Source organism: Hirundo rustica, chromosome 6, assembly GCF_015227805.2.
Source record: "Hirundo rustica isolate bHirRus1 chromosome 6, bHirRus1.pri.v3, whole genome shotgun sequence".
In the NCBI taxonomy this organism is placed as follows: Eukaryota; Metazoa; Chordata; class Aves; order Passeriformes; family Hirundinidae; genus Hirundo; species Hirundo rustica.
In genome coordinates this window covers 59,958,873-59,983,497 of record NC_053455.1, presented here as the reverse complement: position 1 = coordinate 59,983,497, position 24,625 = coordinate 59,958,873, and the positions used below count along the sequence as shown (strand labels likewise).

Sequence of the window (24,625 nt, the reverse complement as noted above, 5' to 3'; positions counted from 1 at the left end):
GGTGAAGTTTGCCGAGCCCTCTTTGTTTCGGTGCCCGCACTGCGAGGGCTGGGGCCCCCTCCCGTCTCCCCGGACACCTCCGGGGGCTGGCTCAGACCCCGGCCGGAGCCCCGGTGTTCGGGGACATGGCTGGGGGAGCAGCTGCGCCCCCCGCCCCGAGCGCCCCCGGCTCCTCCCCGCCCCCGGCAGCCGCACCGGCGGCCGCGTGCTCCTCCCGAGCCCTTGGGCAGCGGCGGCGGCAGCTTCCTGAGCCGGAGACAATGCTGCTGCGTCACCCACATGCGGTTCCCAGCAATGCTTTGCAACGGGAAGATGGCAGAAGAGAAAAAGGGAGCGAGGGAGCGGAGGGCAGAGCCGCGCTGCTGCAGCGCCGGGAGGGGCCGGGACGGCGGGGATTGGCGCAGGGTCCGGGCGGCGCTGCCCACCGGCCTCCCCGGGATCCCTCCCCTCCCTCCGCCGCCGCAATCCGAGAGGCCGGAGCCGAGCTCCCCGGGGCCGGGCAGAGCGTGGCCGAGAGCCTTTACCCCGTCCCGCTCAGGCCCAGCCTCCCCGGCGCCTTTCTTTTGTCTGCTCCCAGACGGGTTTGGGACACGGCAGAGACCCCGCTGGAGCGAGCGGGGCTTTGGAATGTAGGCGAGGGTCATCCCCCTTGCAGCTCCGCCCAGGGTCTGCACCACCACGCTGCCGATCCGGAGGGACAAACGTCCCGCCAGCCAAGTTTGGGAGCAGCCACATTCCCAAAGGCACCGGGGACCAAACCGCTAGAGGGGGACAGATCCATACCGGGCGATCAAGGTGTCCCCAAGCAATGCCAGCCCGCCGAGACGCCCCCCAGCTACACGCCGCAATTAAAATGGAGGAAACTCCTGAAATAAAGCCAAACAGCACAGGGGAGCAGCGGCTGCTCCCGCTTCTGATGCATCCAAAGCATCTGCAGGCAACTCCAGCTTTGTGCTCCCAGGAAGCCGGTCGCACGCCGACCTGGCTCCAGACTGTCACCAACTGTGCCGCCAGTGACACCCTCGGGCCCCTGGCACGGGCTCTATGTGACCCACAGGCAGGAGCGTGACCAGCGCTGCCATCCCGCCCTTCCTGGCACGGCTCATAGGCCACCCTGAACTTCCTCACCCATCCCTGAGGATACAACCCCACTCCTCACCAAATTCTCTCTGTGCCCATTGCCCAGTCAGGCAGTAAGCAGAGGTTTTGAGATGAGGTCCTGGAGACAGGATCAGCACTTCTGGGAGAGGCTTCTCTTGTTTCTACAACCCTTGGGAGCGCTACAACAGCCCCATGCAGAGCGCAGATATAACCTGTTTATGCCAGGTCACAGGGGCCTGGCTTTAGACCTGCTGTCAGCTGCCTTATGACCATCCTCCTGCCAAATCCACTCATGGAAACCAGCACACCACAGAGGGGTCAGAAAGCATGGATGGAAGCAGTCAAAAGACAACAGGACATCTCAGAAATTCCCTCTTTGTCAACGATCCTTCCAATGACCCCCACCATGCTCAGAATTTTCAGACAATTCCTGCCACAGAGCTACCATTGTCACATCCAAAGTGTCACATCCCGCCACGTGACGCTCCAGGCTGCACTTTTTTCTCCATGTGACCCAACAGACAGACACCCTGAAATCCCCATAACTTCACAAGAGACTGTGGGCAAAGGCAGCATTTTCCTGCTCCTGCTGTGCCTGGGGACACGGGATAGCAGAGGGTGGCACTGGATGGGGCAGATCAAGGTGCCAGGCCTGCAAGGCTGCATGAGAAAACGCCGTGTTCTGACCTGGGGAGCACAGACCAAAGTGCGGCTTTCCTGGCTTGGCCAGATCCCAGCTTCAGCAATGACCTTACCTGGTGACACAAGGGCAAAAGCACCTGCTGCAGATTGCTGGCCCCAGTTAGAAGCTTCAGCTAGAAAAGTCTGAAGCCCTTCTCAGGCTCTACAAACCAACCTCTACTGGCCACTTCCATCATTTCTATGGAAAATGAGTTTCGAAAGCAGGACTTTGCTGCGGTTGGACAAACTTGTCCCACTTTCCCCAGCCACTGCAGGTTGTAACTAGGGATCTTGACGCCTTGAGGATGCCCGTCCTAAGGGACTGAGTCCTGCAGCTCAGGATTACTTCCAAACCTCCAAGGACAGCCAGCTTTAAGGAGCAAATCCTAAGGGAAGTTGTCTGGGACCACAAAGGCTGTTCCCCGCAGCTCATCTGCGAGGTACAATTGGACACAGGGATGGGTGGGTCCTGCCAAAACCACAGGCACACCTTTACCACCTCCAAAACACAAACAAATTCTTTGATCAGGTCTCAAACTCCAACTGAACACCAATAACCTTTAAGGCTCTGCCTTCAAAGCGCCCAACACCAGCCTCTTTTTGTCAGTCCAAGGGTGAAACGCAGAGCCCACAGCTCAGGTTCCTCCAGAGCACCATACAGGGCTCAGAAACGCACATGTCACATTCTCAAAGGTCACAGCACACACAGGATGCCTGAAAAGCCACAGAAAACCAGAAATGCAGCCCCTAAGAGCACCTAGACTCTTTCAGCCAAGACCCTGATCGGCCAAACACAGCAGATCTCTGGATTTACCCAAACAACTCACAAAAAAAAAATAAATCAGGAGATAGCACTTGGAAATAAAAACAATGGCAAAGACAAGGACAGATGCATGGCTGTGTCTGGCTGTCAGCTTTGGTACAGGCAAGTTTGGTACAGATCACCAACAGCAAGGAGGGGAGCAGAAGGTAACTTTTTAGGGATTAGAACGGATTCCTGGGGATAGAGTGAAGCTGAACATTGCCACTTCAGTGCTGAAACGGCTAAAACACCAAAGCTCACTGGGTTAGCTCAACAGATGAAGGCAAATAAAATCCAAACAACCCTCACCAGCCCAAAATAACTGACTCTCGTAACTCCAGGTCACACCCTGGGCAAACAACTCGAACAAAGCCAAATCCACCTGGGGCAAGGAAAAGGCTCCAACTGTCACAGAGTCCACTTCCAACTGGAAGTGAACCGCATCAGCAACAAGCATTCCTGCACTGACAGCCATAGGGGACCCAGCGCCCCTCCTGCTTTCCAAACCCCAAAACCCAGGGCTGTCCCTCGGGTGTTACATCAGCCTCACACAGAGGAAGAGGACACCAATCCTCCTCTTAGGAGGAAGGTGAAACCCAGTTTCCTTGAGGGAATTGCTTTGCTCTCGCTCAGGCCTACCTTGACGTCAGCGATGAGGGCGTCCTCGTCCTCAATTCCGGTGGGAACGCACTTCTTGTGCAGAGGGAGCGACTCCAGCTTGTCCACGAGGCAGCGCAGTCCCTCCAGCTCGAACTGGGTCAGGTGCACCTTCCTGCTCTTGCGGGGGCTGCCCCCGCTCGGGTCCCAGGCCTGGCCGTTTTGGGAGCCCCGGCTGGAGTCGGAGGAGTCTATGGATGGGGTCTTCTTGAGAGCCGGCAGGCTGCTCCGGCAGCTCTTGCCCAGTTCGTCATAGTCCACGTCGGCACCGTTGGCGATGGGGCTGGTGACAATGGACCTCCTGGTCATGGGGCGCCGGGATTCCTTCCCTGCTGCGTCCTCGTCGTCGTCCTCCTCCTCCTCCTCTTCCATGTTCACTGAGTCCGAGGAGCTCAGCTCCATATCTGCCATGATGGAGAAACAGGGAAAGCCATCACAGGAGGTATCTAGTGGGATCCCCCCAGTCACAGGGGATGCTGGAGCAATGGATTTGTATGAGGTGAAAGGAACAGAGAAGCTGGAAAAGAACAGCTAAACACCCTTCCCAGTCCTGGATTGTCTGTGGGAATGCAAGGCCCCAGATATGGAAAAAGGTCCCGGAGGAAGAAACAGCAAATGCCCTAAACTGAATTTCATGTCCTAGACTTAATTTCATGGAACTGGGTTGGAAGGGACATGGACTGTCATCTAGTCCAACCCCAGTGCCATGGGCCTGGATCTTCCACTACATCACACTGCTTAAAGCCCTGTCCAACCTCATTTTGCTTTGGAGGGCTTGTGATCTCCAGCTGAGGGCTCAGGACCTCGCACCACCTTCATGGTGCGAGAAAGATGTGGACTCACTCATGACTGCGAGGTCGCTGAGCCCTCCAAGTAAACTGTGTCAGCCCTTTAAACCCTATGTGCAAAAGGCCAGCCGGAGAGAATTCCTGCCCACAGCACAGTGGTGGTCACTGCAACTTCTCCCCATCTCTTCCGTGCAAGGCTCTGAACTGCTGGCGTGCTGGTTTCACAGCTGAGAGGAACCTGGGCTGCTGCAGTGCCAAAGGAGGAAGCAGAAGTCTGGCTGGTTGTGGCTTCGTGTTTAAAAAAGACCCCACCCAGCCCTCCCCTGCCTATCACAGTGCTGAGCCAGTGCCCCAGCAGGAGGGTGTAAGAAGCCAGTTGGATAGGGGCGAGGAAGGAATAAGGGCTGGACTTACCCATGCTGAGGGATTCCTTCTGGAAATCCTTGGTCAGGTGGGAGCGGCTGGTGATGCAGTACACGTAGCGCTCCAGCACGTACCAACACATCTCGTAATAGAAGGGATAACGAAATTTATTTGGGACCTGCAAAACAGGCAAGAGGATCTGTCAGGCCTCCTACCCACTGCTGCTCTCAGGTAACAGATGCCACACCAGGTCTGGCCCAGTGTCCAGCACGGGATTCCCAAAGGTCCTTACTCGTGTGCGGTCCTCGATGCTGTAGATCCGGAGTTGCATAGGGATGTTGAAACTGTGTAAGAAGTTGCCCCCAAAAACCAGTGTGTCCATTGGAGTGTACACAGCATGGATCCAACCTTGGGGAGAAAGCAGAGTTGGAAGAACGCTTCTGATCCACCTTGCATAGTTTTTTGTCACTCTGGTGTCATCCTAGATTGTTTCCTAATCGCATTAGGCCTAGCACCAAGGGAAACAGCCTTCCAAAGTCTGTTCCAACACTCCAAACACCTTCAAAATAACTCAAGTTCCAGTCCTTATCTCCAAGGCTAAGCAATCCAGCTATGTCCAACAGCTGGGGAATTCCAGCATGGGTTTCCTTAAGGCAAAGCCACTCAGTTCATAAGTGTCAGTTGTGATAACAGGACTCAAGTGAGTGAGTTGTGCAATCCTTGGTGTTTTCTGTTCCTGGTGGTGTCATGAAACACACAGGAAGCTGAGGAGCTGCCTTGGGCCAGCCTCTCCTGAACCTACACTGCTCCATGTGTCAACATGACAGGGTCTGGGAAAGCCTCCTTCAATAATTAATCAATTGCGATGTGAGCCAGCCACAGCTTTCCTAACACTTGGGCTGGATCCACAATGCCATCACGGGCGTGTTTTGGGAGGCGCCAAGCAAAAGGACAGAGCCACATCACATCTCCCTCTTGCAGCGACTCATGAGGAAGCTAAATCCTGCCAGTGTCCCAGGAGTTTCAGCGCTGCCACAACCCTGGCCAAGACCAGGATGCCCCCTGCCCACCCTGAGGGTACCTGAGGGGATGACAAACGTGTAGCCCTGCTTGAGCTCAATGCGCTGGCACTCTGACACTCTGTCCCCAAGGAAAATGTCTCCCTGCTTCCCTGAGAGAAGCCAGTTTTCGTAGAGCTCCAGGTTCTGGGGTGTGGGAGGGATCAGCCAGAAGATCTGCAAATAAAGACAACATGCTTATGTAAGTCATCGCATAATGAACAGCTATGGCTTCTTCCCAACATCTAAATCTCTTCCTCACCCCTCTCCCTGAGGACTTCCCAGCAAAATTACTTGGACAGCTGCCCCTCGAGAGAGGACAAGCAAGGTCTTTCCCAGCCTGACACACTGAGTGCTACAGGTGGCCTGAGCCTGGGATGCTTTTTAAGGTATGATTTACATCAGTGCCAAGAGATACAGAGCCCAGGAAAGCCACCAGAGTGACAAGGAAATTTACAGAGTTAGATTTACCATTTTAAAGCTACAGTCAGGGATTGGCACCTGACTTTATGCAATATATAGGTAAGCTCAGGGTGGAAAGACTTCAGTTTGCTGTCTGGAACCTGCATCTTCAAGGATTCACACAAAACCAGACCAACAGCCACTTTCCTAAAGCACCTCTAGCTGTCCCAATAGGGACCGTCCTACCTTTCCCCCTCGGTGGATGTGATACCACACAGAAGTGCCACCAAAGTCCACGTGGAAATCTGTGTAGCAGCCCTTGACGCTCATCAAACAGTATCTGGTGGAAAAGAAGATGAGGAGAAGGTGAAAATGAATGGTGATCCACACTTCGGAGCAGACATGACATTCCAAGGGAATGGGTCCCCCAAACCCAGGCCAGTGGCTCAGAGCAGTGTCACAAGCCACCTAGCCCCTCTTCCACACAGATGCAGGGGATTAAATAAATGACTGCAGTGGCCTTACAAGTGTCACCCACAAAAATAAGCTGGGAGACTGTTCCTCCCCCTTCTCTTTGGGGGGAAACTGCTGCTCCCCTGGGCAGTTTTCCTGCAAGAGATTGCTTGCTGCCTGCCACAGCTCAGGAAGTCACTTACTTCTGCACTTTTGGATACTGCATCTCCAGGATTGCATTGGTAGACTCTGTCTGACTTTCCTTCAGGTGCCTGGGCCACATGTTATCAACCCAGTCGATCAAATCCACCTACAGCAGAGAGGCAGGAGACGTGAGCACAGAAAAAAGGAGCACAACAAAACCTTTCACTACCCCAGGCTGGCAAATCCCTTTTTGGTCCTTCCCCATACCCAGAAACTTTCCCAGTGCCACTGGGACAGTCCTGCACATAGGATCAGGTGTTCAGATACCAGCTCTGGACTTCCATAAAAACATGCCAGACAGCATCTCATAGGGCGGGATTCAGCTTCCTAAGCTTCAGAAGAGCCAGAGATGTCGAGGTTCCCTCTGCAGTTAACGGAGAGAAGTAACTGGCCCCACAGAGCTGCCACTTCTGCTCTGCTGACTGCAGAGGGAATTTGGGATGTTCATACCATCTCCCACAACTCATTTTCTCACCACAAAACAGCTTCTTGCCCCTCTTCCAGCACACCTCTGGTTTTGGCCTCCTCTGCCCTCAGAGATTTCAGCATTTTGTGTCAGGAACCCTCCCTGACACACTGTGCAGAGCTCAGACCTCCATGTTGCTAATTGCTGACAGCCAATGAACAGGCCATCTCTGCAGAGTGACACACCACGGCCACGTTCACCACAGCCTGACTGGGAGATCAGCTCCAGACTGACATCCACACTGAGCTCATGCATGTTCCAAGCAGCTCCTCTTTTACCACATCCCAATGCCAGGCTGCACCTCCCCTCCAGATTTCCAGGGAAAGCAGATCCCCGCAGGAGGAAGAGCCCCGCTCACCGTAGCGGGTCTCTGCACCAGGTTCTCCAGTTTGGTGTGGCTGAACTCCAGGCTGATGACGTTGTAGAGTTTCTCCCGCTCCTCCTCTGGCGTTTCGTAGTAGCGCGCCCACTGTGCCATGGACATCTCGATGTCCCGCTGCGTGTTCACATCCATCACGTCCACTATCCGTCGGCTCCCTGCCACAACAGACACGTCACTGAACGGTCTCCGTGCGCCACGGACTCCAGGAGGTGAGACCTTCCAGGATCCCAACGACACAAGCGCGTGCGCTCCGGACACTTACCCACACACAGCCGCACATCGTTCACGCTGAAGTCCGGATCCGGCATCCTACGGGACAAACACCTGGCTAAAAAACCCATCAAGTGCTTCTGGCTGCAAACCCTGTGACCCAGGAATTGGCACCCTGAAGGTACATCTGTGCTGCTTTGGTGTCGGAGAACTCCATGGAGCAGGATCTCTAGGGGCACAGGACTGGGGTGAAACATTAGGACAAACTTCTGGCTCGGGAAGCAGGCTTGGGAATAGGATGTACCATCTCCAGAGCTGTTGTACAGCAACTTCTAGCAAAGAAGTCAGCAGGCCTTGAGCTAAGCAATCCCAGGTCTCGTTGTAAAGGCTGCTCATGTGAGTTATCCCAATCCAAAGGCACGGCCGGAGCAGGACACGCAGTATATTCCACTGACACAGCAGAACCACTCCAGTGTTTGTACTGGCACCCTTCTCTGTACAAACACTGCTGTCACGGGCAGAGCGGGCTGGCAGCCATTGGAGCAGCTCTTGACCCAGAGAAATACCCAAAGGCTCAGGAGAAATCCAGTTTCAGCCACACTGTAATTCCCAGTGTCAAATCTCTACCCTCCCAAGTCACCCAGCAGTTAAACTGCGCCTGGCATGACTTCCTAGCCAATCCACCCCAGCACAGAACATCCTGCACTGGATGGGATGTCACCCATCCGTTCACAGCCAGCTGAGGGAGTTCAGAGCAGTGCTGCTGGTACTGGCTCTGAACGTTGGTGAGGGGTCATTTATTCCTCTAATCTTTGTATAAATCAACCCCAAAAAAACACTGACCCAGTTTACACTCAGAGCTGCAAACCTCAACGGATGTACTGCAGCAAGAAAAGCAGACAGCAGCTTAGGAGTTCGGAAAATCAGGTTGGAATTCTGGAAAATGCCAGAAATACTACAAATTGTTTGACTCTCTGGCAGTAGATGCCTATGTTACTAGGAAAGAAACCCAGCCAGACGTTGCATCAGAGCAGCAGTGGGACTTTCCAGACATTTGGTGGAACTCTGATCACCTACAGCCAATTCAGTTCTCTCCTTTTCAGTCCAAACAGACTAGGAAGAACAGGATAACCGAGGGGGGAGATATTTCTCTCCGCTCACTGCACATAAAGAACCGCATGGACACAACACAGTCGAACCAGCTTGGCAGAGCCAGGATCAGATCCCACACAGCGTGGAGAGATGAAGGAACTGGGCCACAGTCACCCACCACTCCGTGCTTCCAGCACTTACTTTATCCCCAGGCCGTCCGAGCTCCTGAAGATGAGTGGATCCCTCAGGCCGCCCCGCTGGATGTACTCAACTGTGAAGTCTGGCGTGGGGAAGACAAGAAGAGGGAAGGTTTAGGAGAAACTCCTTCGGAGGGTTATAGACACACTGAGGTTGAAAAGGATCTCTGGAGATCCTTAGTCCAACCCTGCTCCTCACTCTTCTACACTCCTTCAGAAATCCTGGAACTCCTTTGCAGCAGCTCTGAGAGGCAGCACGGTGTGTGCTGCTGACAAGCCTCAGACAGGACCCCTAAGAAGAGTCTGCTCCAACAGGCAGCTCCTGACAGGTGAACAGCCTGGATTTTGGCGCTCACTTCCCTAGGAAGCTCAGAGCCAAGCAAGAGATGCCTTGCAGAAGTGCTCCTTCCTCCTGGTAAATCCTCATGAGGGACTGTGTGATGAAAAGCCATCCCAGGGAGCCATGTGCGTGGTGAAAGGAAGGGGAGACATCCCACACAGTCCTTGAATTAAGGATCTGGTAGACATGTGGCTAAAATTACAGGTGCTGACCCAGGCAAATCCTCCCATTCCTGGCTGCCACGTGTCCCAGCAAGCTGCAGACCGGCTCTGTGCTCTCCGGAGCAAGCAGCTTCCATGCCATTCCCCACACACTCCCTGGGACTAGCAGTCCCAAGACAAACCTTTGCCTTCCATGAAGACCACGAAGGTGGAGTTGAACTTGTTGGTGGACAGCTTCTCCTCGAGGTCAAATGTCCTCTTCCCTTCGATCTCATCATCGGAGATGCCGTCATCCTCGTAACGCCGCCTCATCGTGCCACGCTGAAGGGACAACACCAGGAAGGGAGAAGTTATGGACCAGGAAGGGAAGCTATGGACCAGGAGGAACAGCCAGAGCCTCATCCTAACCTAGCACAGCTCAACCACGGCCTCTAGGGGAGCCCAGGTGTATCCTGAACCCAAAACACACCACTGAAACATCAGCTTTGCTCCTCCTCCATACAGTTTTGTGCTAATTGGGCTGTATGAGAGACAGATAATCACTCCTAATGAATTCCAACACGGAATTAGGGGAGGAGGGGGGAGAGTTTAGTGTAACTGAGGCAAAGAACAAAGAATCCGTTCCCCACTTTACAGGTGCATCAGTATTTTGCTGCACTAGAGGTAAAGGCACTTGTGAGTTTAAGTATCTGCCAGAACACCAATGATTTAAAAAAAAAAAGATTCTCAAGTTTTCATCTTTGGCTGTGCCTGTACACAAAAGGTGAATTATTCCCTTGTTTTTGAGAGAAGAGTAGCAGAGTGGAAGGAGCACTTTACTCAGAGGGTCTCGTAAGCACATCTGTACAGGGACTCTTGACAGACATCCTCTTCTGGCATTGCCGGATCTGGAAGAAATTACTGTCCCCAGCTGCTGGCCACCTGGCCAGAGAGCAGAGCCCTGCGTGGGAATGCTCCCTAAATCCCCTCAGATAAAAGGCAAACCTGCTCCGAATTAGCCAAGCTGCCTTCCCCTAATTAGGGACGTTCCCCTTATCGAGCGTGCACACCAACTGCTGGGCCAGCAGACAGCCAGGGACAGGATGGGGCAGGAGGTGACACAGCTGCTGGCACCTGCCTGCAGCAGGGAGGGGCAGTGTCACATCCCCACCAGAACCAGCCTGTGATAACCTCACTGAGAAAGAGGAATGACTCCCTCACACAGAAGCATTGCTTCAAATGAAATTTTTAAATTAATTGGATGAACCAGTGCAGGAGCACGTAGGGACACACCAGAAAAAAAAAAAAAAAAAAGGGCTTTCCCCCCACCCCCTCCAACATTTAATTTTAACTCCCAGTTTTAAGCAGGCTGATGAGGGATGCACAGGGAGTTCCCCTGCCATCAAGACAGAGTCATTCACCTATTGTTAACAGCCCATTGACTGCGCTCAGCTTTCCAACCCCTTTTCCAAAACCCTGAGCCATAGGGGACACAAACACCTCATCAGCCAGGCAGGAACAATCGGCTGCTCCTGAATGGGGCACTTCAGGCAGAGTCTTCAAGATCCCGAAATCAGGGACTGTCCAATGGCCCGGAGGATTAAACCATCTGGAAAAGGGCTGCTAGCCTTTGTCTTAAGCCATCCACTAAAGATGAGCGGGATCTCTCCGTTTTTAACAACACAAAAACTCACGTTATTTACAGGTTTTTACGGAGTATAAAGGCAGGAAAATGCATTTTAAAAGCACAGACATGGGAGTGGCACCAGCAGAAGTAACCACTTCCTTTGGAACACCTGGAATTTCTCACTGCTAAGGCTGGGCTGTGCACACCAAAAACCGAAACTCCCAAATGCTCCATCTGCCTTTAAACTGAGACTGGCTCTTCCAAGGGGATGCATCAGAACTTGAAGTCAGACATGCAGAGGTGTTATGACTGTGTTATAATGGATGATTAGCCCACCTCATAAAGCACTTTTCCTTAAAAACCACGGACTCCATGAAGCCTGTGTGGTACTTGGCTTTAAAATGAGGGCACAGAGCAGAGAGGGTTCTGCCCTGTGCAGGACTTAGGGACAATGAGCCAACCTCACGCTCAGCTTTTCCTGGGGAACCCAGCATTTTGGGGAAAGGCCCATGTCATCCTATTCCTTACTAAACCACACCAGAGAAATTCAAGGCACACCTATGCCAGGCAAGGATGTGAATCACCTTCCAGCATGACCAATGTTTCACTTTTCCCAATCCGAGGCAAGTCCAGGACTGCAGATCCCAGCAGGCAGCTCTGTCATCAATGTGCACAGAGGATGGGCACAATGAAGAGGAGGGTTCTGCAGTCCATGGTCTCACCTGCCTTGGGATCAGGTGGGTGGTGGCTCACTGCAGGACCAGGCTGCTTTCTGACCTGCTCCCTTACTCCAGACACTCACTTTTAGAGGGAAAAGTAGCTCTTTTGCCTTTGCTGGATTCAAAACCTGACCTTTTTTGGGGAAAAAGGTTTGGCATGGAAACTCTGGCAAGAAGAGGCTATGTCCAAACCAGTCCTTTAACAGATTATATTTGACCCCCTTGGCTACACTTAGGAGCAAGGGTTACTGCACTGGGCTGGAACTCAGGTGAGTCCCATCTGAGGATGAACCTCGGGATAGCTGGGCTGGAATGAATGACCAGGCATTGTGTTTCCTTCTGGAAGTGGCACCAAGCCAGGCTCTGGATTGTGTAGAGCAGCTCATTCACCAGCAATGTGACCACATGGCTGGGCCTGATTCAGATCCTCTTGGTGCCATGGGTGGATGCTGGAGATGCACTGTGGCACAAGGGAGCTGTTCAGACTCTTTTCCCAGGTCTCCTTCACAGGACAGCCTTCAAAGCAAACGGGCTGGAACCTTCAACCCAAACCACTCCACGATAAGGCAGCCGCACCACAGAAGCGCAAACACCAGGAAACAGGCAGGAACACCTTAAACTTGAATCCCTTTGCAATGAGGAAATAGAGATGCAAAACACAGAAGGAAGGGGATTGTGTCCTCCAGCCGAGCAAATTCCAAAGTCTATTGCTTCTGTCATCGGCAAAGCATCAGCCACAAACCCCCTCCAGCTCCCCGGCAGATCAGCTTTGCCTGTTCCCATGGGCAGGGAAGAGTCTGGCCTCCTAATTGGCCCAGCATGGAGGAGAGCAGGATCCCAGCCGGGGCTGAGGACCCAAAAGCACAATGCAAACAGCTCCCATCCCATCAGACCCTGCCGAGGCCACACTGCTTTCATGTCATTGTTGTCTTGGGAGGGTGGGGAAAAACAATATTTCAGGGCCCCAGAGCAGGCAGGAGGAAGGAAAGGCTTCTGTGCTTCCAGGCAGGCGTTATGGGAAGGGCAGCATCTGCGGGAGTTTTCCCCTCCTGGAGTCTGCAGCTTCCTCACAGCACAGTGGCAGAAACCACAGACCCCATGTCCCCAAAGTGGGTCTCTGTACAAGGACAGATGTGCTCAGTGGATGCTCCAAGAACCCCTTTCTTCTCTGATGTGCCACACAGGGAATTGCTGCCTGGATAAACAACTGGCTACAGGTGACACCTGCAAAGCCATGACAAGCTAATGCCAACCTCACCTCCCCACTATTACACACACAGAGCTGTGCAAATCCTTTGACAGCACTGAGTTTGACCTCTTCACAGGAAGAGCTGGCTATCCTTGTCCCACAGCCTGTGCTAGGGACAGGGCTTGGCTGAGTATCCCTTCCCAGAGCCCATCCAGACATCAGCAAGTCACAGTCCTGGACTTAGACTAGAACTGCTTCTTCCTGGGAGTGACTCCACCATTGGGAGCCCTTCCAGTATCAACCAGTTCAGCCAGGGACACACAGCTTCCCAAAATGAGACCAGCAGATGTCCCCAAAACTGCCACCTGTGACAATGTTCTGGGTGAAGTTCAGCTCCAGTGAAGCAAGGGCAGAGAGTCAGGCAAATTACATTATCTGTCAGACAACACCAGCATTCAGTATTAAACAGCACTATTTAAATTTCACTCTGTTTTCCCAGCTTTCTCTTAGGATTCAGGCATTTTTCATCCTGCTGAGAGTTTTACTAAGAGTTTACAAGTGGCCCAAACCTTTTCTTTCTGTGTCAGGCAGGGTCAAGATAAAGGCAGTTTATTCATCCTCCAAGACCAGACAGCCAGCAAGTCCCACGTAAGATAGCTGTGCCTCACCATTCCTTTCTGACCCTCCTGGCCACCATTCAATTAATGGAGGAAATAGGAAGCACGAATATCAATCCTGCTGACAACTACCCCCTCTATTCTGATTCTTTCACCTGCATTCTCCTTCAGCCAAGGATTCCAGGGAAAGTGCCTCACGAAGCTTCACAGGGGCACTCTCCAAAACCCTTCCATGGAAACCTCTTTCCATCAGCAAGATGGGGTGCAGCTCCCTCTAACAGCAAAGGAGCTGACAGTCAGCTGGAGAGAGCCAGAAAACTCCTCTCCTGTGAGGCTTTTTTTGAGGGAAGAATGAGTACAAGGTCACATTTGAAAGAAAGAACAAGCCGTCCTTTCGCTGAAAGAGCCTCATGTACTTAAAGAGTGAAACCAACACACACACCACAGTATTTTAGTCACTTCCTGTCCTGTCTGCTGCCATCCCTTTCCTCAGCTCCATTTCCCAGCCACCAGGAACCTCTTCCTGCTATGCCACAGCTCCTTCCTCCTCAGGAGACCAGAGCACCCCTCGCTTTTCCTGTCCCTCTGCTTGTTGCCCTTCCAGAGCAGCTTGCCTGTGTGAAGGCCCCCACAAGCCTCTCCTACTCCTTTGACATGAAGAATGCAGGAAATGTTTCACCTCCATTTCCAATCCCAAACTCCTCTTGTTGCAGGTTTTAACTTCTCCCTGGTTCCCAGTGTATCCATAGGACTTACCAGTGCATTTCCTCCTCACCCCATCCCTGTGCAGACTTACTCTGCTGAAATGCACCCAAATTGATAACAAATCAACCAGCTCGACTCTCCTCAGTTAAGGAATTTAACTTCTCACATATTTTTACAGCAAACAACTGCGGCTCTTGTCTAGATAAATCCAGACCTGCAACATTCAAGTCTCTTGATGGGTGTTCTGATCTTGAGCAAGTACCTGAGGGAAGTCCAAAATTCTGCCTCTGAGACATCATGCTGAGAATCCCCAGCAGTTTTAGCAGCGGCAAAGTGGGAAGAACAACTTCCATTTCTCCAGGAAGACACAAGGCAGCCTGACAGGAGGATGGACAAGCAGGGAAGCAGCCAGGCACACAGATCAGCCAGACCCAGGGCACAGCAGGTGCCAATGCCAGAACGGGCTATGCAGGGAAAATCCTACCTTGCCAGCGTTTCCAGATAGAGTGTGAAGAACCGAGGCACCAAGATTATGACACCCAATCAGCAGCCTGCCAGGTCACTGCTTATCTTAAGCACAAGAGCTTTTCCTTTCTATATCCCTCTCCAAGCCCGCACCTCCCCACTCTAAGCTCTGGAGCACCAGCACAGCACAGAGGCAGCAGGGTCCTGCCCTCTGTGCCTCTCCCACCTTCAATCCTGCACTCCCCACTCGCCCAGATATGGGAGGCACCACTTAGGATCTAAAGAACAGGCACAGGCCCCTCAAGAGACTCGGGACAAGAGGAACCACCGAGCTAAACTCGGGTTTAACGCCCCTCACCGCCTCCCATTTCTCTCAAAACCTGGAGAGCAGAATGGGCGCATCCCAGGTGGCACAACCCCGGACAAAGACAGACTCGAAGCACTAGGCTGAGGAGCAAACAGGATCTACACAAAGCTGGAGCCCTTCCAGGCTTCCCAGCTCCAGGAGGGATTCCTATCACGAGCAAGGCTGGCAGCACTTCAGAATGACCGGGGAAAACGCTTTGGTTTGCACTTTTGGGTTACAAAATTGAACGTAGACGAGGAGTAATTGGGGAACTGGAGCAAGGCAGGTGGGGAGGGAGCACGGAGTGGCCAAGGAGAGCTCCACAGCGGCTCCCAAGCCACACACTGACCAGCCAAAGCAGCGAAACCACGAGGCAGAGGAACATGCTAGATCACATCACAGATGGGCAGCTCTGGCAGCAGTCCCAAAAAGGAAGCGCCGCTCCTACGAAAGGATACGGTTCCTCACTCCAGTCACCTGCAGCCTGTGTCCCAACAGGCTTTGGTGGCACTGCTAACCCCCAGACTGCCCATTCAGACCACCAGCCATGGCATCGGGACAAATCCTGCCTGGATTCCATGAAAACCTGGAGAAGCTCTTGAAGGACCATCTAACCCTCCACACCATTTCAAGGCTGAACACCCAGTGCTAAAAGCCATCCTCTGACACTCAGCCTTCTCACTTCTGGAGAAGGCTGGGAAAACTCCTGGAATTGCATCCCACCCCTTCCCAACCAGAAGAAATCCAAAGAAAAACACCGTGCATGGAGCCCTTTCCCTGTCAGGTGTCCCCAGCACAGGCCCTGTGCAGTACCAGCTCTGCTTCTCTTGCTTTGTGCAGAAAGGCCACAGAATCTCCCCCAAACAGAAGAGAACAGGCCAAACTGCTCCAAAGAAGGCTGGCTTGAAAATGATACACATTTAATCCATATTCCCACCACTGAGCCCACACAGACCAGGAGGCAGAGACCCAGGACAAGGGACAGACAGTGCCATATCCCGAGTGACTTCATTCCTTGCTGGGGACCTCTCTGTCTCCAGCACACCGAGAGAGCACAGAACTAGCTTGGATTTTTTTTACCAGGGAAGCGCTCGCCCTCCAAATTTCTCAGTGTCCCAACCCAGCTCTGCCAAAACCTGTTGCCAGTTCTGTCCCATCAGCCAGCCTGAGCGAGGCTGGACCACAGGAGTGCTGGGATAACAAAAACACAGGAAGCTTTGAGGTTTGTACTGCAATTCCTGCTCAGTTGACACTGTTTTTTAAAGGGAACAGCAGCAGGCTGGCTGCATTGGAGGCTATAGGGCTGAGGATGCTCAGGGAGAGGGAAAACAACCCAGGGCCACTGGGAAGAACATGGACAATGTGGGAATCCAGCTACTTGGAAGGATATTTCCTCTGGACTCTGCGCTGTTACACCATCCCTGCACACACTCCCTCCCCCTCTCCTCCAGAAGGAGCCCAGCACTCTTCCCTTCCTTACTCCAAATGGGGCAAAGGGGCTCAGTTGACACATGGAAATATTTATGCACAGCAAATTAAAGACACTGAGGCAGCCTGACCTTAAAGGAGCATGCACTGCCAGCCCTCCTTTCCACTTCCAGCTGCCTCAGCTCGATCCCAAGATTACAGCTCCCAGGAGCCAGGGGTACGTGGAAGAACTAGGAGGACTTTTCTCAAGTGATATTTTCTCCTGAACTCTGTCAGGATTGGCTAAAACACAACAGGATCGTGCCCTCAGCTCCCAGCCCTGAGGACCAGCATGAACAAAGCTCACAGAGCCTCTTCCTTAACCTAAAAGGGTGTGTGGGGGCAGCTTTATTAAAACTTTTGTGTACAGAGCAATGGTTAAAATATGGAAAACCTACTACCCTGCAACCCAGAGCAGATCCCAGCCCAAAAACTTCTCTGGTTGAAGTTCCTGGAACTTCCAGTGGGATTCAGAATCCCTGGACAGCCAGCTCATTGCTGTTTACTCCCAGTGCTGTTGCTACAGCGACAGAGCCGCACAAGCATGGACACAGGAATGGGACAGAACCCCTGTCCAACAGCTCCATCTCCTCTTCCCCCATCACAGATTCCCAGGATACACTTTGTCACCAGGTTCACCTGAACCACCTCCAGTGGCAGAAGGCAACACCACACAGCCAGCTATCAGTGTTCCCCACCTGGCTCCCAAGAACTGGGAAAAGAGGTAAACAGGGAGCAACAGCAGCACAGGGAGTGCAGGACACTGTGGAAAGGGAAAAACAACACCAAAGTTCCTCACAACCTCCTAAAGGCTTCGCCATCATTTCCTCCTCTGGAATCAGCAACACTCCTCCCTCAGCAGCAGCACCACTAGAGATCCCATCCTGAAGGGAATTGCTTCCTTTATACCTTTTCAGAGGACAAGATTAGGGCAGCTCCTTGTTTCTCCACGTTTTGAGCATACCACCGTTTTCCCACATGTGCCCATTCTCCTCCAAACCCAGCCAGTGACGTGGTGTTGTAAATCTGGTGGCTCCTGACGTAACTAAAAAGGCACTGGGGGAACAGGGACTGCTCTCCCCACTTGTCAGTGTCACCTCCAGCTGGGATAACCCCAGAAAAACTCATTCTGGTTATCCCAGGAACATAAACGAAGCCTGCAGAGATTGTTTGGTAACTCACAGGTAACTTGAAGTGCTCCTGTGGTGTTTGGCTCCTTGCTTAGTCAGCACTGCAGCTTCCAGGACACACTCAGGGCACAGCCAGGCTTGGGACAGTAAGAATCCAGCAGATATTTACCTCCTGCATCCCTCTCTGCTGACAGGGAACAGCATCCACTTGCTTTCAGGGACGTATTCTCCCAGGGACCAGCACAGTCATGCATGTGGCAGGATCTAAATGCTCACAGGGATTTCTAAAGCTTTCCAAGAATAGCCTTCAGTTGCTGCTGGCTTCCACCAAAGCCCTGCCCAGACCAAATCTGAACAGCCCCTGAATTATTTAGAGCTCATTTATTACACCTGGGTCATTTGGAATGACTCATTTGTAGTGCCTCCAATTTGAGGCATGTGGGTGAGATTAATTACCCCCCTTTGCCTGGGTCCTGTCTAGACCGGGCAGCTGAGGTGTGTCCAGCAGACCAGGGACATTTGGCCAAGGCGAGGTTTCACACAGGGCACAGAGGAACTCCAGGAAGGAGCTTGGCTTAACAGGAATTGCCAGTGTCACATTTCAAAGGCGGGGAAGAGGGAGCAGGTGATGTAAAACCACCCAAATTCTCGCCCAGTGCCTGGGCCTCATCCCATGCTCAATGTCTGCAGGGAGGGACATAGGCAGGGTCACCCCAGCACACTCATATGAGCCCCAAATCAGTGGGAGCAGCCCTGGGAAAGCCAGTATCCAGCAGGACTGGCCTCTGTCACTCCCCAATACCTGGGGGTGACAAACACCAGCAGTCTCCAGGATCACTACCTGGCAGTGAGCAGCTTTACAGGACAAACAAGAAGTTGGGCTGAACCTGACGGGATTGCTCCTTGCATCCCGTTGTTGGGATACCGTGAAACATTGAAGATGAAGCAACACAGGGAAGGCAGGAAGCTGCATCCTCCTCCTTCCTATCCCACCTGACACAAGCACTCCACAGCTGCTCCCCCCTGAGCTCCCTCTCTCAGCTCTGAGGCCCTCAATCTATCCCTATCCTGTGAGAAAAACTATCACAAGTGTCCTGTCAACATGTGTGGGCCTTCCTGGCCCCACGACTTGTGTCCTGCACTGACATCACCCCATCCATCCCACAGAAAGGATACAAACAAGTTGGAAGCCACAAGATTCCAGCTGCTGGGACTCAGGGCACTGGCTGGAGCCAGCAGTGCCATCCCTCAGGCATGGGTTGAGCTTGGATCACTCCACAGCACGCAGGGCTGCAAGAAAAGCCTTGTCCTGCACATTCCCCAGGCTTCATCCCCCAGCTGATGGCTCCACATGCTGCAAAGCTCATCTGCACTCTCCCAGGGGATAGCGTGGACACCGACATGTAAGGGCAGGTTTGGAAACTGCTGTTTACAAGAGAGGCCTCGGCTTCTGGCTGGTAGGGACAGGCAGAGCCTCCTCTCAAATTTCACACAAGGATCTGACCAGAGGGCAGGGCAGTGCTAGGGCAGGACACAGACTGCCTCAAGCCATGGGACAGAGCACTTCACTCCCCAGCTCCCCTCTCACCTCCCAAATTCTCCGGCACCCACAGCACTCAGGTCTCCTGCTTCCTGAGCCTATGTCCCTTCACGGGTGTCAAAGCCCTTCCCACAGCCAAAATAAGGGTGGCACTGCACCCAGCCAGAGATGGTCTCTCGGGGCCAACACTCCAGCAGGAGCTGTGGCTCAGCCCCCAGGGAGGGTGAGGCTCCTCCTCGGGCCCTCCCCAGCAGCAGAGCCAGTTGAAGAGGTTCCTACCCCACCCTGTCTCCTCATCTCAAACTTCCAGTCCCATCAGGTTTGCTCACTACTCCAGCACACACAACAGCTGGGATTGGATGCCTCCCCGCTGCCAACTTCCATCCAGGGCATTATCCACAGTTCCTTGAGGCAGCATTCACCTCAGGGCCATCAGCTCCTGGGGCACTAAGTGAGGGAGGGAGAAAACCTCTTCAACCAGCTACACTGGCAATCCTAACTGGGAACCACACCCCGAGATACAGACCGCTGGGAAGAGTGTGATGGGCAGGATCTGTCCTTTGGATAATGGCACTCCCCTGCTGTGCTCCCAAGCCATTCCCAAGTTATCCAGTGCTGCTGCCCTTCATTTCTCACCCTGAACATTGTCACTGCAAGCACATGGCAGCACTGTGGTAATGTGCTAATCCCAGCTTGCAATTCACAGGGCCTTGCTAGTCCCAGTTCACAGCACAGGCCTGCCAAAATGAGCCCTGGAGCAGGCAGAAGGTGAGATTTCCTCACACTTCCAGCACTCAGGAATATGGCAGGACAGCTCTGCAGAGGTGCAGGCAGCCCCTGTGAGCAGCAGGCCAATGGATTCTTTTCCTCCAGAGCCATTAAGGAGTCCAGGCTCCTCGTGGGGTGCCCAACAGCTCGGTGTGACACGAGCTGGGTGCAACCACCCAGTGACAGCCAGCAAAGACTTCCAAGTCTCCGAGAGGGACTGTGGCATTGTTAGTGCCAGGGCTGGACTGTCACTCAGGCTCAGGACACAATAGAGCATTTCAGCTCCTCAGTTAAGGGCCTGCAAAACACGCAACTCCAGCTTGAAATGCTGGCACCTCAGCCCAAGCCCCGAGAACCGCCTCGTTAGGGAGCTGAGCAGAACAACACTCACACAGAATTAGCAGGAAACTACTCCACAGTGCCTGCAAGTCCCATCTCCACTGCTCCCAGTCTCTGGGTGAGGAACACAGATATCCCAAAACCTGCTCCTCTGCGTCCCCTCCACACTCAGCATCACCCACTGCCTGCGTGAGACTCCCAGAGCTCACCAGGACACGGCTTCTCCCACAGATGGTCTTGGATGGGTGCAAGACATCCTCCCAGGGATATCCCTGAGTCCAGAGCAACTCGCCCAGGCCTGTGTTATCCTGGGAGTCCTGGGTGTAGAGTCTGAGCTAGGAAGCAAGTACAGTTCGGGCAGTGCAATCCACCTAATCAAAGTGTCATTGTGCCACACAGGCATGTGTGAACGGGCAGAGAATTCCTGCAGGAACATGACCACACCTGAAGCAGAGGTGAATTTCTCCTCCAAACCCAGATGTTTCACCAACACCGATTAAATTCATTCAGAAAACCGATACACATCAGAGATTTTTTGTTGAACCAGAGGTAGGGGACATTAGTGCAAACTAAATAAAATAACACAGAACACTCAAGACTTCCTCTCTGTCCCAATGGAAACCAGCCAGGAAAAAGATGCTGTCAGTGTGATTACCTGACACACCAGAGAACAAACTTCTTCGGCCATCTCAGGTGGTACCATCAAACCACACAATTAATTCAGCTCCTTCACCACCATAAACTATTCTGGTCCAGGTTGTTTGGCTGGTAGGACTACTATCACACCTGGATTGTTTTGTTTTAAACACATTTATTTTTTGCTAGTTGAGCCCCAGTCACACATCAGAAACACAGCTGACAGCAGCAGAAACACACTGTACCACCAGCTCACCGCTTCCCTACTTGGAACTTTTCATTTAGGCCTACTAACCCAGCTCCCAAGTCCAAGGCATATGCGGGATATTCCAGTAAGTCAAATCATGCTCTACAGAAGAAAAACAATCATCTCTTAAGGATCCTTCAGCAAGAGATCATCACTGACACAGCGGGAGCACATAACGAGCTGGAAGTTTCCAGGAAAAGCATGGCAGGAGGTAGGAGTTAAGCCTCACCCATCACACAGGGGTCATGCCTCCTCCTCTGGGCCTCGGGCCAGCACAGACAACACGAGGCCGCACAAGTCCAGGTGAACCTCACCCTGCTGCCCATGTGCCTTCCCAAACCCCTTAAGCACGGAGCTCATCAGAAGGCATTTATCCAGCTTAGCACACTCTGCTGGAGCCCAGCCCATCTGCACCAGGACACCAACTCCTCTCGATTTTTATTTGAGAGATAACAAGCATTTTCAAACTGACAAGTTCCTGGCTGATAGTCCCCTTCACCTGCCATATCTTTATCCAGATGTTTTGGTTTAATCCTGGATCACTCCCAAGTCATACTAGCACTTTGAACTGCATCCAGCTGTGTGAATAAATGTGTCAGGAGGAGGAAGGAGGTGGGACTGCTGCTGATGCCAAATTAAAACATCCACCAAAGCACTGGGGAACTCCCCAGCACCCAGAACTGCCCATCTTGAGGACGAAACTTAATGCGAAGAAGCACACAGCCTCACACTGAATGATTCCAGAGAATTAAAGGATAAGGGTTTACCTTTATGGGCAGCACCTTGAAAGTGAGGGTACAGGCACTGCTGTGACTCAGAGAGCGACTCCACCACAGAGCTGCCACTTGCCCCCCCAGGGGGTTTGCAACTGCCTCAAAACAGAGTGGGAGCTACAGCAGCTCCCCATCTTCCCTGGGATCTCTGGGAATATCACCTCAGACTCTAAGAGCAACTGCTCCCAATTACAGCCCAATTCCCAGACCATTGGATTCATGCAGTTCCAGCAAACAGCAGCACAAACACCAGAGCTCCTGACAGGGCCTGACTGGGACAGTTCCCTTCAAAAGAAAACACTGGGAAGAGGCTCAGGAAAACCGGAGCTTGAAGCTGGAGCTGGTTCCCTCAGATTTCAAAGCCACTCAAATCAAGAATGGTAACAAGCAGTGTTTCAGGTCCTCTGCTTGTCACAGAAAAACACAGACACACAGAAAAACCCCTGTTGTGACAGAAACTACACTGATGCCAGTTTCATGTTCCTATCCCAAAGCTCCTTCCCCAGCCTCAGCCTCCAACTGCCCTTTCCAGAGCTCAGCAGCCAAATTCCCTTCATTAGGACAAACTTGGTGACACAAAAGGACCCACAAAGCCACCGAAGCCAAGCCCACTCCTCTGCGCAGGCTGCATCCATCCACCACCAGCCTGTTTGGGTAGTTCAACCCTGCTGCCAGGAAAAGCCTTTCCCTTCTCCAGCAGCAACAGAACCAAGGCTGCAATAGGATTGTTTCAAGGCCACTACTGACCAGTCTTTGGCTGTAACGGATCCGCTCTTCCTCGGGCTCCATCTCCGACTCCTCGGAAGAGAGCGAGAAGGACACGCCAGGACTGCTGTCGTCGTCCTCTTCCTCCTTGGAAGCCAGAGGGAAACAGTGAAGAAGGGCACGGGGACACCCACACCCCTCATTTCCCTTCTCCTTTTGGAGCCGCCCCGCTCTGGGGGCTGACAGAACCCACTGGATGAGCCCACCCCAACTTTTAAGGCTCCTATTCTAACCCAGAATAAATGTCAGGGTAAACGACTTTGCCAGCTCTTCTGTAACACTGTGGGAGCTGCAGGACTCCCACCTTGGCTCCACACCACCACCAACAGCTCCACTGGCCCACAGCGGGATAAAAACCAGGGAAGGTGCTGTCAAACCCTGGCTTCCTCAAAATTAAACATTGGAGAGCCAACTCCTCCAGACCACACCATCGCTGTTCTCGGGATATCCTGTACCGTGGTACCTGGGAGAAGCTATACTGGTACAGGACATCTCCCGTGATCAGGGAAGGCATATTGGATCTCTGCCACATACAGCACCCAAGCAGGGAAGCAGTCAGGGATCTAACTCCCGGCTGGAGGAGACCTAAATGCTGAGCTCTCCAAATGTGCCACCTTGTGACACCACACACCAACCTGGGAAAACCTCCCAGGGCGTCAGATGGCACCTACACTTTTTTTTTTTTTTTTTAAAGGGACACAAACCAACCAAAGCCTGGGTATGGCACGGCTCTTAATCCCCAGGACTATGCCTAAATCAGACCTTCGGGGAGGAGACTCGGGGAATGGGATCGGGGAAGGGCATCTGCCACCTCCTGTAGTGTTACAGAAACCGCTACGACCACGCTGGGAGAACTCGCTCCATCCTGCTCCTCCCTGACCCTCGGCTTCCACAGCAGAGCATTCCCAGTCCCGCCAGTACTTTCACCCCGCTGCCTCCCGTGGAACCACGGCACCGGGACTCCCGGCTCGGCCGAGGGAAGCAGTTTCCCCACACTTGCTGAACTCTGTTTATAAACAACCGGACAACGGGAGCGCAGCGCGCCCGCCCCTCCGCGGGGGAGGGGGCCACCCCCGGCCCGCGGGCCACCCCAGGCCGCCCCCGCCGGGGCAGGACGGGAGGCGGGAGGGAGGGTCCCCGGGGAGCTGTCAGCCGGCACCCGCCGCCCCCTCCCCAACTTCCCGACGCGGCCTCCTGGGGCCCGGCAAGGGGAGACTCGCCCGCGCCCGCTCCCGCCCGGCCGCGCTCCGGGGCCCCGCACAAACTCGGGGGTCGCCGGTGACCCCCGCGGTGCTCACCAGGTCTCTCCTGCGCCTTTGTCCTCTTCTATCGCCGGCACGGGGGGGGGAACAGAAGAGACGGAGGAGAAGGAACCCCCCGGTCAGCAGCGATCGCGCCCCGGCCACGCCGCGCCCCCGGCCCCGCCGCTCACGGCGCGGGCAGCGGGGCGCTGACAGCCCCGCCGGCCGCCCCCCGCCGCCGCGGCCCGCGTCCCCCCGCCACCGCCGCCGCCTCCACCACCACCGCACCCCCCCCGCCGCCGAGCGCAGGGGCTCCGCCGGCGCCGCCCGCCCCGTCCCGCCCGCGCGGTGCCCCCCCGGCGCCGCCGCCCCCCGGCCGGGACGCGGTTCCCCCCTCCTCACACAGAAGCCGCCGCCGCCATTTTGAACCCGTCAGAGCCTCACATACACACCGACGCCGCGCGCACGCGCCGCACGCACGGGCTCCCCCCCCACCCCCCCAACCACCGCGGCCCGCGCGCCGCGCGTGCGCCGCGCCCTCCCCTGCCCGGACACGCCCCGCGCGCGCGCGCGGCTCGGGGCGACCACGCCCACGCAACGCCCCCTCCTGTGACCACGCCCCCTCCGCCCGTGGCCACGCCCCCGGAGAGGGGGCCGGAGGGGGGAAACCCCGGTGGGATTTTGCGGGGGGTGTCCCTCGGTGTCCCCGCGGGCT

General features: G+C 54.0%; 1 protein-coding gene across 2 annotated transcripts in view; it reads right to left on the bottom strand.

The window, feature by feature from the left end:
- Positions 1-24,401, bottom strand: part of KDM2A (lysine demethylase 2A) — a 33,454-nt gene extending 9,053 nt beyond the window's left edge. For both annotated transcript variants that reach the window (XM_040066280.1, XM_040066281.1), the window contains exons 1-13: positions 24,313-24,401; positions 23,968-23,995; positions 22,652-22,756; positions 9,540-9,678; positions 8,861-8,939; positions 7,620-7,666; positions 7,334-7,512; positions 6,509-6,615; positions 6,099-6,192; positions 5,474-5,627; positions 4,685-4,800; positions 4,444-4,570; positions 3,224-3,645 (exon numbers count right to left, since the gene is read on the bottom strand). In XM_040066280.1, the coding sequence (XP_039922214.1) occupies positions 3,224-3,645; positions 4,444-4,570; positions 4,685-4,800; positions 5,474-5,627; positions 6,099-6,192; positions 6,509-6,615; positions 7,334-7,512; positions 7,620-7,666; positions 8,861-8,939; positions 9,540-9,678; positions 22,652-22,756; positions 23,968-23,995; positions 24,313-24,332 (1,617 nt within the window). In that variant the 5' untranslated portion in view covers positions 24,333-24,401. The remainder of the gene's footprint in view (positions 1-3,223; positions 3,646-4,443; positions 4,571-4,684; positions 4,801-5,473; positions 5,628-6,098; positions 6,193-6,508; positions 6,616-7,333; positions 7,513-7,619; positions 7,667-8,860; positions 8,940-9,539; positions 9,679-22,651; positions 22,757-23,967; positions 23,996-24,312) is intronic.
- Between the last annotated feature and the right edge of the window lie 224 nt (positions 24,402-24,625).